Raw genomic sequence first — 13,724 nt, forward strand, 5'->3', positions numbered from 1 at the left:
TCAGCAGTGCTTAATGGTTGGTTTCCTGCCCTAGATGAGGATTTGCCTTACACCACAGCCAAAGCCAGCTCCATCTTCTGATCAGTCACATGGCACAGCCTTGGCATGGGAATGGCACTTGAGTACTGGTGGCCTCTTGTGGATCAAAAGCCACAGTGTGGCCACCCGTGGTGGTGGTGTGGTCTGTTTGAGCTACGTATTCACCACATCTCTGAAAATCATAGTTAACATGCTGAATTTGCTATCCAAGTTTGAACATAAGAAAAATTGAGTTTCTGGGAAGCACTGTGCCATAACTAGTCTATGACTTAGCTTCACTCTTTGCAAAATAAAGCCAAACATGCTCAATAAGGGCCTTGAGGCTTATTTGGCATATTTTGTTGTCACATCTTATGACTTGGAGGTGAAGACTGTAGTTTATGTAGCTCAACTGACTGACTGGTTTGGGATTCTTGTATTTCCTTAGGTACAACATTGATCCTGGCTTGTACTGTCCATTTTTCTCTCTTGGGGCTTGCATGGAAGGTTTGAACTCTTTGTTCAGTAAGCTCCTAGGAATCTCCCTTTATGCTGAACAGACACAGAGAGGAGAGGTTTGGTCTGAAGATGTTCGAAAGTTGGTAAGTATTCTTGTTTCCAGCATCTGCAATGACAAAGGGAAATTAGACAAGATGATGTGTTCTTCTGAGCCATGAATCAGATTTTGTTTTAAAATTATTTAGGTACCTATCAAAAGCACACTCTAGTTGTCTAATTTTAGTTGAAGTTACACCTCAAAGGCTTTATACTCTAAGTGCCTTTTGTATGCTTAGTGTTTTATGGCCTTTATAATATGTCTCTGTGTAAAGGCTGCCCAAATCAGAAGTATTTTCTCTGTTCAGAGATTATTGTTGTACCTTTCAAGCCGTCCTTCTGAATGAGCCCTGCTAGTTTTTTTTTAGTTTCAATTTGTAGATGACTGTAGATGACTAGAATGCTGTAGGTGCATATTCTAGAAATCACGTGTCTCTGCCTCATTTCTTTGTTCTGTATGTCATCCTTACTTTGAGATTGGTTTCTACATCTTAATTTCTCTGCCCTCTTTTTTGGAGAGGGTGGAAATAAAAACTTGGGCAATAATTCACTCATCAGATTCCCAGGTTCCTCTGTTGTCTTCCCTCCATATATTCACTCCCAGATCTCCTTCACTGCTTTTCCACGTCCAGCAAGAGCTGCTGCTCTTTATATCCTGTGGGTTAATTTATGATTACTTCTCACTCTGTCTATTTTTTTTTCTGTGGTAAATCAGCTTCTGTTACTGTTGACTTCTCAGAAGTCATTTGGGGCTACACATAGCGTTATTTTTAATACTAATCTGTGACTAATTAGTTTTGAGTGAGATGCAGAAATGGCTGTAGTCTGAGGGACAAGTTGTGAATCTTGTGTATATATTTCTTTTTTTTCAACTAAAATTACCAACAGATTTTACATTAATTATTCAGAGTTTATTTGTCATTTATTCATTATAAATCTTTGGATTAGAATGCTATGTCTTAAATTTACACATCTTATCAGTGATTTCACTGGAAATGATACTTTTTTTTCTTCAGGCTGTTGTTCATGAAACTGAAGGTTTGCTAGGATACATCTATTGTGACTTCTTTCAGCGACCTGATAAACCACATCAGGTAACATTTATGATCTGATTACAGTATGGGTTTTATTTGAGTAATGACTGTAGTATTAGGGCCATTTGCTTTCAGTTTAAGTTTAGTAAAAGTTATCTCAATTTAAAATAAATTTTAACAGTGAAAGTCTGTAACTTCAGATGTGGTTTTAGGTAAAATATTTTTGTGAGTAACCTTTCATTTAAAAAACATGACTTGATAGGTTGAATTCAGACTCTTTGTTCTACAGAATGACAGGCACTATGAATCATAGAGCGGTTTGGGTTGGAAGGGACCTTAAAGATCATCTAATTCCAATCCCCCTGCCACAGTTCTGTGAAATGTCATAGAACTCTATTTAGAGAAATGGTGGATTTTTAAACACCTATTTTCTGGCTTACTGTTTACGAGTAAAAACAATCTGAAATTTTAGTACTCTGTAAAGGTGGAAGCTCATAAAGACTACAAATTCTTATTCAAAATTCTACTTAAAACTGTAGATGGCTCCAGTTGTTGTGGCTCACTGCCTAGTGCCAGTGTATTAACTATACAATGCAGTACAATAGACACTTCACTCTGTAGAAGGATCTGCAAATTGCCACCTTTAGTGAGGTGGTAAGTGGACAAACTTTATTAGTTTAATGTATTACTCTGTTTTGCTACTATTTCACGATATTCTGGGAGTGCTGTGCAGTATATTTTATGAACAAGTTACTGCTGGAGAATGAGGAGAGAACTTAATCTATAAATTATTAATTTGGCATAGCGGTAAATTTCTTTGAGCTAGTGATATTTTTTAGAAAAATGGGGAGGTGTTGATAATCTAAAACAAAACAAAACAAAAATTATTTTCTAGAAGCGACAGAATCTTTTCTTTATGGGATAAGATAGTTTCCTTGCCCAGAGAAGTTGTGGATGCCTCATCCCTGGAAGTGTTCAAGACCAGGTTGGATGGGGCTTTGAGCAACCTGATCTAGGGGAAGGTGTCCCTGCCCACGGCAGGTGGGTTGGAACTAGATGATCTTTAAGGTCCCTTCCAACCGAAACCATCCTATGATTCCTTAGGAATATGAAGCAAGTAATAAAGATGGCGAATCAGCGTGCTGCTATTGAACAACACTGTTAATGATCATTGAATTCAACTTCTGAAACCGAGTATATGTTTAGGTTTGATTTGGTAGTTTAATGTAATAATTTCATAATGTGTTTTCATATAGTTGATATAATGACATTGTCTGTCCATATGTTTGCTTTTATCTTGAAAAGGATTGTCACTTCACAGTTCGTGGAGGCAGGCTAAGGGAAAATGGAGAGTACCAGTTGCCTGTAGTTGTTCTTATGCTTAGCCTGCCCCATTCAACAAGGGGTGCACCAACGCTACTAAGCCCTGGCATGATGGAGAATCTCTTCCATGAAATGGGACATGCTATGCATTCTATGCTGGGAAGAACTCGATACCAACATGTCACTGGTAAGAAAGTTAGAATAATGATTTATTTGTTTTAGTTACAAGTTTAACAAGGTTAACTTCTAGAAGAAGGGAGTAGATAAAAACAAAAACCAAAACAAAACAAGGGGGGGGGAAGGATGAACCAGAAATGGTCGAGTCAAGGTTCGTGGGTCAAGATAAGAACAGGAAGAGGTCACTGAGCAGTTACCATTGCAGACAAAACAGACTCAACTGGGGGAAATTAGTTTAATTTATTACTAATCAAATCAGAGTAGGGTAACAAGAAATAACACCCAATGTTAAAAACACCTTTACCCCACCCCTCTCTCCTTCCCGAGTGTCGTGGTTTAACCTCAGTTGGCAGCTAATCCCCATTCAGCCACTCACTCACTCCCCCCCGCGGTGGGATGGGGGAGAGAATCAGAAGTGTGAAAGTGAGAAAACTCGTGGGTTGAGATAAAGACAGTTTAATAGGTAAAGCAAAAGTCACATGCACAATCAAAGCAAAACAAGGAATTCATTCACTCCTTCCCATTGGCAGGCAGGTGTTCAGCCATCTCCAGGAAAGCAGGGCTTCCCCACGCCTAATGGTTACATGGGAAGACGAATGCCACAACTCCTAACGTCCCCCCCTTCTTCCTCCAGCTTTGTATGCTGAGCATGACATCATATCGCATAGAGTATCTCATTGCCCAGTTTGGACCAGCTGTCCTGGCTATGCTCTCTTCTGTCTTTTTGTGTACCTGGCAGAGCATAGGAAGCTGAAAGTCCTTGACTGCTTAGCAACAACTAAAAACATCAGTGTAGTATCGGTGTTGTTCTTATACTAAATCTGAAAACATAGCACTACGCCAGTTACTATGAAGAAAATGAACTCTGCCAGCCACAGCCAGCACACTGGGCTCAACTTGACTCCCAATTTTCTCTACCTCCTCCCCCTGAATGGCACAGGGGGACAGGGAATGGGGGTTGCGATCAGTTCATCAAACTTTGTCTCTACCGCTCCTTCTTCTTCAGGGGCAGGACTCCTCACACTCTTCCCCTGCTCCAGCCTGGGGTCCCTCCCATGGGAGACAATCCTCCATGAACTTCCCCAACATGAGTCCTTCCACAGGCTACAGTTCTTCAAGAACTAAAGGCTAAAGCCCTGAAGGAATTGAATTTGGCAAGGGATATAAAAAGCAATAAGAAATGCTTCTATAGGTATGTAGGGGACAAAAGGAAGCCCAAAGAGAACATAGGCCCCCTCCGGAAGGATACTGGTGCTCTGGTTACCCGGGACATAGAGAAGGCTGAGGTACTCAATGAATTTTTTGCCTCAGTCTTCAATGGTAAAGCCTCTTGTCTTACCACCCAAGCTGTGGAAAGAACTAGCAGGGACTGTGAGGATGAACCACCGCCCACTGTACTTGAAGAGCAGGTTCGGGAACATCTGAGGAACTTGAAGGTGCACAAGTCCATGGGACCTGATGAGATCCATCCGCGGGTCCTGAAGGAACTGGCGGATGAAGTTGCCAAGCCACTGGCCATTGTATTTGAGAAGTCGTGGTGGTCTGGCGAGGTCCCCGATGACTGGAAGAGAGGGAACATAACCCCCATTTTTAAAAAGGGGAACAAGGAGGACCTGGGCAACTACAGGCCGGTCAGCCTCACCTCTGTGCCTGGCAAGGTCATGGAGCAGATTCTCCTGGGAACCATGCTAAGGCACATGGAGAGCAAGGAGGTGGTGGGTGACAGCCAACATGGCTTCACCAAAGGCAGATCGTGCCTGACCAACTTGGTGGCCTTTTATGATGGGGTGACAGCATCGGTGGACAAGGGTCGACCAACAGATGTCATCTACCTGGACTTGTGCAAAGCTTTTGACACTGTCCCGCATGACATTCTTCTCTTTAAACTAGAGAGGCATGGGTTTGATGGATGGACCACTCGGTGGATAAGGAATTGGCTCAATGGCCGCACTCAGAGAGTAGTGGTCAACGGCTCGATGTCCAAGTGGAGACCGGTCACGAATGGCATCCCTCAGGGGTCCGTGTTGGGCCCGGCCCTCTTCAACATCTTTGTCGGTGACGTGGACAGTGGCATGGAGTGCACCCTCAGCAAGTTCGCCGATGACACCAAGCTGTGTGGTGCCGTCGACACGCTGGAAGGGAGGGATGCCATCCAGAGGGACCTCGACAGGCTGGAGAGGTGGGCCCGTACCAACCTCATGAAGTTTAACCAGGCCAAGTGCAAGGTCCTACATCTGGGTCGTGGCAATCCCAGGCACAAATACAGACTGGGTGGAGAATGAATCGAGAGCAGCCCTGAGGAGAAGGGCTTGGGAGTACTGGTGGACGAGAAGCTCAATATGAGCCGGCAATGTGCTCTTGCGGCCCAGAAGGCCAACCGTGTCCTGGGCTGCATCAAGAGGAGCGTGGCCAGCAGATCGAGGGAGGTGATTCTCCCCCTCTACTCTGCCTTCGTGAGACCTCACTTGGAGTATTGCGTCCAGTTCTGGAGTCCCCAACATAAGAAGGACATGGACCAGTTGGAGAGGGTCCAGAGGAGGGCCACGAAGATGATAAGAGGGCTGGAGCACCTTTCCTATGAGGACAGGCTGAAAGAGTTGGGGCTGTTCAGCCTGGAGAAGAGGAGGCTCCGGGGTGACCTTATAGCGGTCTTCCAGTACCTCAAGGGGGCCTACAGGAAAGATCGGGAGAGGCTGTTCAGGAGGGCCAGTTGTGATAGGACAAGGGGTAATGGTTTTAAAATAGAGGGAGGTAGATTCAGGTTGGATATTAGGAAAAAATTTTTTACCATGAGAGTTGTAGAACACTGGAACAGGTTGCCCAGAGAGGTGGTGGATGCTCCATCCCTGGAGACGTTCAAGGCCAGGCTGGATGAGGCCCTGAGCAACCTGATCTAGTTGGAGATGTCCCTGTTCCTTGCAGGGGGGTTGGACTAGATGACCTTCGAAGGTCCCTTCCAGCCCTAACGATTCTATGATTCTATAACTGCTCCAGTGTGAGTCCCTTCCACTGGGTGCAGTCCTTCAGGAACAGACTGCTCCAGCGTGGGTCCACTGTGGAGTCACAAGCCCTGCCAGGAAACCTGTTCTAGCATGGGCTCCTCTCTCTCCATGGGTTCCCAGGTCCTGCCAGGAGCCTGCTCCATAGCGGGCTTCCCACAGAGTTGTAGCCCCCTTTGGGCATCCACTTGCTCCAGTGCAGGGCCCTCCATGGACTGCAGGTGGATATCTGCTCCACTGTTCACCTCCATGAGCTACAGGGGACAGCCTGCCTCACCATGGTCTTCACCACGGGCTGCAGAGGAATCTCTGCTCCGGTGCCTGGAGCACCTCTTCCTTCTCCTTCACTGACCTTGGTGTCTGCAGAGTTGTTCCTGTCACCCTCTCTCCGACTGCAATTGCTGTGGTGCTGTTTTTTTTCCCCCCCTTTCTTAAATATGCTATCCCAGAGGTGCTACTACCATTGCTGAGGGCTTGGCCTTGGCCAGTGACAGGTCTGTCTTGGAGCCGGCTGGCATTGGCTCTATTGGACGTGGGGGAAGCTTCTAGCAGCTTCTTACAGAAGCCACCCCTGTAGCCCCTTCATTATAAAATCCTGGCCACATCAACTAAATACGTTCATGTTGATACCTCTACATCTTTGATGACTTGAAAATACAATATCAGATCTCCAGATATTATCTAAAACTCAGCCAAACAACATTTGAATATTATTCTTCTCCTAATAAGAATTAGGTATTTGTATCTCTTCTTTCTGTACTGTTGATATTTGTTCTAGTGGTGCTATCCACTCCTGTGAGTTTTCCTTATGTGGAGTTTATAATAATGCAATAGTTGGAGGATTGAAAATAAATCAAGCTAGACTTAAACCTAGCATAAAAGCACAACGAATCCTGGCTGGAAATGATTTATGAAATTGAATTAAGGAAAATGAGTAAGTTAATTCTTGTAAAGAGCATACACTGGCTATATGGAAAATCAGTAAAGCCAGGCCTTTTGTAGTTGATTCTGATTAAAGCAAAGTTGATAAATTAGAAACATATTGTATTTGCAAGCACGATTAACTGGTAGACCTTTTTATCATGCGTAAATGAACATGAATGAATATGCAATCACAGCTTAGTGGATGCATGGAAAAGGAATAATTGCCCTTTCTCATTTAGTCCCTCTTCTCAAGCAGTGGCAGCGAGTGTATTGGCTGACAGCTGGCAGGCTGCTGTGGCCTTCTGTGGTTGTGGCAAAGGGGTCAAAGACATGTTCTGACTAAGGATGCTTAGCATGATGCTTTTCTTATCTGTGAACGGATTGGTATATTCTCTTCTATAATAGTGTGCTGGAAAACCCATTTCCAGTAGACATTTACTTCGTAAAAGAAACACCCACAACCAAACAGATGAAATTGTAGCTGCCTTGTCTGAAGTGTTTGTTTTTTTTAATGTTTTGCCATGGTAGAGGTAGGTGTTATCAACAGATGCTTTGCACCCAGTGACAAAATATTCTTTCTGAATGAAAATAAACTGAGCTGTTCGTAAGTACATCACTACTGGACATTGTTAAAACAAATGAACACTGTATATGCTCTTTCAGTACAAGCTCTGTATACTCCTTGGGGCAGTTAACTGCTCTCCTCCATCCCTTCCACTGGTATGGCCTCGGTTGTCTTGACCTTCAGGGGTACTTACATGCCCAAAGTAACTGCTTTGGGAGGATTCTCCTGTTGTAACAGTGAATCATATTTGTCTGTGTGTCAAAAAGTCTTGAAGGGGCAGGAAATAGCTGGTTTTGAGGCTCAGACTTTCCATGAGCCCCTGTGTAGGGTTTCAGCATTGCCTTAGCTCCAGGCAGTCCTGCGTCCCAAGGGATTCCACTCCAGAGCTTGCATTGCAAAAGCAGTGTCGGAGGTCAGTTGTGTTGTTTCTGCAGAGAATCTTTTTTCTAGGGTTTGGAATGTGTGACAATCAAATGACTTGTCCCAGATATGTCTGTGTGGGGCCCTCTGCTCTCATGAGACACTAGGGTGACAAAGTGTGGAACAAGATGACTGCAGGCTAATGTGAGAAGAAAAAATTTGACATTCTAGTTGAGATGTGCTGCGTATCTTTCCTGCTCTCCCTCACTCTCCTTTTCTGATTAACATTCCCAAATATTCGGGAACTCATTCTGCTGCTAATGGGCTCAAAACTTATGGACAACGTTGTATGTTTTTGACTTAAGATGTGCTTCTTTTTAAGTTAATCTGTCATTTTACTATATGCGTTTATTGATTGTTTAATGCGTATGTGTGTGTGTATAAGACTTCTTAAAATCTAGCTTGAATTCCATTTTAGTTTAGAGAATACCTATGTTTGTTTTGCAGGAGAGCTAACTTACCCCAGATAACTGCCCAACCTTTTACCTTTCTGACTTTAAGATATTTTCAGGAGTCTCTTTAATGGTTATTAAAATAATTCTGTCACTTATTAAGGAAAACTGAGAAAGCATAAACGGCTGGGGGAACATCAGAGTAGTTCTGCAGGCATTTGTCTTGTGACCTGCCTTGTTTTAGGCTTTTTAAAAATGATTTTCAAACAACAACAAAAAAAGACTTTGCTAATGAAATGTGGTGGTGCAAAAGAGGGATTTGAGGTATTTTGTTAGAACTGAATGACTGGATACTGCGGTGTTAGAAGCCAAATGCAATTCAGAAATACACAGTGCAGATCATGCATTTAAAGAGCACAAAGACAATTTATGCCATCAGATATTTCAACAGTGGTGGAAGAACAGAACAGATTTATGTGTTAATGCAGAACTACAAATAGTTAATGTGTCTCTGAAAGGAGAAAATGTGATTTGAAATCACATCAGAGGTGTATTTAACAGCAGTAAGTAAGTACTACAATGATTAAGAAAGATACTGGTGAAACCTTATAAAACCATGCCCAAGCATTGCATGTCTCTGGTCTGAAGGTGAATTCAACTGAAGCAGGTGCAGAGAAGAGCTACAATGGATAGTCTTTTAGACTTTATCTTACATTTGAATAATGATGACTGAGAGAAAATATAGTTTCAATTTAGGAGGTAAAAAACTGTGGGAAATGCTGTTTATACTAAAGAGCAGTATTGATGTGACAACATTGAATATAAACAAATTATGAATTCAGATAAAAAGAGAAAGATTTATAAAGATCAGAGAGTGATATTAAAAAATAGTCTTCAAGAAAGAAAAAAACTGTATTTACATATAAGACTAGTTTTGGATGTTGACATTTTCTCTAGCGGACAGGGATAGAGATGATGACCCAGTGGGTCCATTATTAAAGCAACAACTTCGTACATCCCTAGCTTTAATATAGAAATCAGAAATGCAGCTTTGATTTGGTGATGTGTTATACTTCTTAATAACTTCCATTATGTAAGGTGCTGATAAAGATTAGAGCAAAATAAGGTTTTTGGGAAAGTGCTTTTTGAAAGTAGTTAACTGCTAAGCTATTACCTCATTGCACTTACTTAGAACATGTCTTCAATCTGCGAGAGTGTTTCCTGGATGAATGACTTGGTATTATAAAGCAAGGTTAATATAAAACATAAGTAAGCTTAGCAAACAGATGGAAGCTAAAAATTGTAACTGTGAATGGGATTAAGGCAGACTTTTATTTACATTGTAGTTTGATTTAGGTTTAGGACACTTAAATAGATTTGGTGTTTCATGTAGGGCCAGTTTGGCTGCAACCTGGTTTAGTTTAAAAAGGGTGTGATCCAGAGCTTTATAAGGTGCCTCACCCAGCTGTTCAAATATTTTGTTTTACTTTGTGATTTATAGTAAAATGTGTAGGATTATAATGAAGCTTTTCTGGCAATATGTACAATGATGCTATGGAAATAAAATATTGACTTAATAAAGGAAAGAACCTTAAAGTTCACCAAAAGTCCAAACTGAAAGTTGCAAAACCTTTTGGGAAGAGTTAACTGTTTGTGTTAATGAAAATAGCAAATGCTAATCTGTGCAATCATTCTACCTCTAGGAACCAGATGTTCTACAGATTTTGCTGAAGTTCCCTCAATTCTGATGGAGTACTTTGCAAATGACTATCGAGTGGTTAACCAGTTTGCAAGGCATTATAAAACGGGAGAGGTAGGGAAAATTAAATATGTAAAATATTGAAAATAGGAATAAATGTATTCAAGAAAAGAATCACATTTTCCTGTGTTATTTGTTAGCAATGTTTAAAGTAGAAGTAAACATTGAATATAAATTATTTTAATATTGTATTTTTAATTATTCAGAAAAGATGTTAATATACTCATTGCAGAAAAGATAAATGTAATCCGTAAAAGAATACTGGATCCTTATATCCAGGCTTCCAAGTGCATATTCAAAGCTTTCAACCTTTTCTTTCATACAAAGGTTGTGTAGTTTCCACACGATACAAACAGTGTAGTAGGCTTCTGTGTGAATCAAGTTACGTGAATTGTTTTTAATTTAATTACAGGTAAGTTATGACAAATATAGTCATTCATCATCAAACTGTCTAAAGTCTGTTTTAAAATAAAACTCAGGTACCAAATCATGGAAATAAATAGAAATGATCTGCAGTGTTTAAAGACTCCCATTTTAAATACTCCTACACAGTGTAGGGTAGTGATCGATCTATTTCGTGGTGAAAAGTGTACCACTTTATTTAGGATTAGATTAAGGTTAGGATTAGGTAGATTCTGGCAGTCATGAATCTCTGCATTAAAACTCTGATCCTTTTTTACATAAAGCTATTTTATGCCAGTCTAATGCAAGGATCTACTTTCTATGGGAAGTTTATAAAACAGTACTCTTTGAAACAAGGTGACTTTCGGTGGTCACTTTAATGCATAGCAGCAGAATGTTACATATATTTGTACAGCCATTTCAAAAATACAAACTGGTAAACAATAACCAAAGATCTTTTTCTAGTGCTTTTGATTGTCGCAAGTTTCAGTGTACTCGAATGTGATGGTTGAAGAACAGACTACCCATCAATGCAAAAACAAGAAAGTCTCTTAAATTGTGTAGTGTTACACTTCATTGAAGCTTTTTATCCAATACTAAGCATTCGGTATATTTCAGTGTTGTGAAGGTGGAATTACGTTTTCCTCCAGTGTAGCAGTTAGAAAAATAGGTTGCATAACTTCTGTTTTAATAGATACTGAGAAATTTGCTCTGTAGATCTTTTTTTTTTTTTTTTTTTTTTTTTAAGAGCAATCAATTCTGCAGAGCACTAAGAAAGTCTTCTTGAAAGCTGGAAGTTAAAAGTACTCAGTTCACAAGTGTTCATCATTTGAATGATTGAATCCACATACCGAAATCTAGTGTTCTAATGTTCTCTGTAAAGTTCATGTAGTGTTTAAACAGTGTGGAGTTAATCTGATTGCATACAAGTTCAGAGAATGAGCTTGACTAAAACATCTGAAAGAGATTTGTGGAACATTATTTATGGCTTTGTATTTTCAAAATGGCTTAACAAATCTAAACCATGCTTAGTTACAATGCAAAAGCTAAGAACCAGTGTCTCGTTTGGCATTTCCAAAACCTTCTGTTTAGTGGTGGTGAAATCTTGCCCTTTCAGAGAGCAATTGAGAGAGGTCTAATGTAGAAATTCAATCTTGAAAGGGACAAGAAGGGATTATGCTGGAAGATGAGGAAAAAAAGCCTGAAACTGCTGCGTGGCTCTTGAGGGTTTTAGGCTAGTTCCTTTTAATTGCTTTCTTAAAATTTAGAATGTATTTTTAAGCCATTGTCCAACGTATATAAATCTGCTTTTACTTATATTGGTTCATCTGAGCTAGTTTTAAGAATCTATTATCAGGTTTCTGTATCTGTCATTTAAATACAAGTAGATTGAAATCATCTTTTCTGTTCTTGAAATTCAGTGATACAGCAATTACTTTTATCTATTGTGTATATGTTACAAAGTACTTTGAATGGAAAATACCATCTCTTTTACATTTACAACTTCACAAAAATCCTTCTGGGGCTTGTGTTTTCTGTCTTTGTTCACTGACTAATTTTTTGGTGTGCAAATGGAAATTTGAAACAGCATTTTATTCTCCAGTTTTTTAGTTATTTGAAAGAAAAATTATTCCACTTTACTCCCTTTTCAAGGCAAGGTAATGAAGGTAGATGAAACAGTTACAATGTGAAATTTGTAAAACCGTTTCATCCAAATGTTGTTCCATATGAGAACTTCCATTAGTTTCTTCTTATGAATAAAGAGACAGTTCTTCTGTGCAAGAAGGATCTTACCTCCAACAACTGCACCAGCTTACTTCTACTAGATGTTGACAGAAGGAGGGTTTTTGCTGACCTGGCTTGTTGAGAAGGCAGTGTAGACAGTTTGAAAAAGCATCCTTCTTTCAGCATTGCTGCATCTGTGCTACAGTTTTTGCATGTAAATTTTAGGTGGTGTCATTTTAACACTGAATATAATTACGTCAGAAAAGCTTGGTAGCATAGAATCAGCTTATGATCACCCTTCGTATAAAAGCCATTTGCAGAAGGACTCGTCCTGAAGATCCTCACTTAGGATCAGTGCTTATGCTTATGGGCAGAGGAAGAGAAAGACGTGTTGTTTTGATTATTAAAACATATGAACTGTTGAAAACTGGTTTTTACTAGCATTACAGAAAAAAGATTTGGTGGGCAGGCTTTCAAAGATGAGAATGCACTGTGCATATAGATGTGGATCATGAGGATCTGGTTCAAGTTATCTTGAAGTTTATAGAAAGCCTGTCTGCTTTCTGTGCATTTTGTATGGTTTTGCTGTTGAGTACTGTAGAGTGAAAAAGCTTGCAAGCTATTCTGGAAAAAGGACTGAGTCTTGTCACCGTAGGTCAAAAAGCTGGCCAGCACAAAAATACTTGTTCCAAGAAAGTAGCAAGCCTAGTTTTCCTTTCATCTTAACGATAATTCAAAACAGAAAATCCTTGAAGACAAAAAAGGAAGAGAGAGGACTGTGTTAGTTAGTTACTTGAGTTGAATTACTCAGGCAAGCTCATGAAGTCAAGCTGTACCAAAATGAAGTCGTAACAGTGCTTAAGCGGACAGTCTGGTGCATGCACACCATTCTGTATCATTGCGTTTGTTTAATTTCGTTTAAGTGCACAGATATGTGGTAGGTCTGTCAAGCTAAATCATTTTAAGCTTGTGTGTCTTTGGAGACTCTCTTGAACAAAGGCCAGTATTTCAGCTGTTCAAATTTGTACAGACTTTGTTTTTTCACAGAGGTGGAATTACAAAGGCAGTATTGTATTAGCATGATTACAAGAATAAGCCCACAGATAGTAAACAGTCATAATGTGCCGCGGTTACTACACAGCAGTAAGGAGTTAAGCATACTTTGGAACACAGGGAATTCTGTGCCTTTAGCCAGCGTGACAAACATGCTGAAATATTCATGCTAAGATCTTAAAGTTACTTAATACAGAAGAATGGAAAAGTGGAATCTGAAGTAAAGCATGTAGTGTTTGAATTTAAAAAATTGAGTGGTTATTCAATTAAAATAGTTTTAGCCAAAGCTCTGAGAATTCTTTCTTTTAGGAGTGTGACAGTTTGATTCTGGTTTTATCAGAGAGCTTATCGTTCAGGATGAGTAAAATAATCCTGCTG

At 40.3% G+C, this 13,724-nt stretch overlaps 1 protein-coding gene across 1 annotated transcript in view; it reads left to right on the forward strand.

Annotated features, from left to right (window-relative positions):
• Nucleotides 1-13,724, forward strand: part of MIPEP (mitochondrial intermediate peptidase) — a 90,102-nt gene that overhangs the window by 31,722 nt on the left and 44,656 nt on the right. The window contains exons 11-14 of the mRNA XM_086613321.1: nucleotides 467-620; nucleotides 1,590-1,667; nucleotides 2,913-3,117; nucleotides 10,111-10,220. Coding sequence (XP_086469447.1) covers nucleotides 467-620; nucleotides 1,590-1,667; nucleotides 2,913-3,117; nucleotides 10,111-10,220 — 547 coding nt within the window. The remainder of the gene's footprint in view (nucleotides 1-466; nucleotides 621-1,589; nucleotides 1,668-2,912; nucleotides 3,118-10,110; nucleotides 10,221-13,724) is intronic.

Source organism: Tauraco erythrolophus, chromosome 1 (assembly GCF_009769465.1).
Source record: "Tauraco erythrolophus isolate bTauEry1 chromosome 1, bTauEry1.pri, whole genome shotgun sequence".
NCBI lineage: Eukaryota > Metazoa > Chordata > Aves > Musophagiformes > Musophagidae > Tauraco > Tauraco erythrolophus.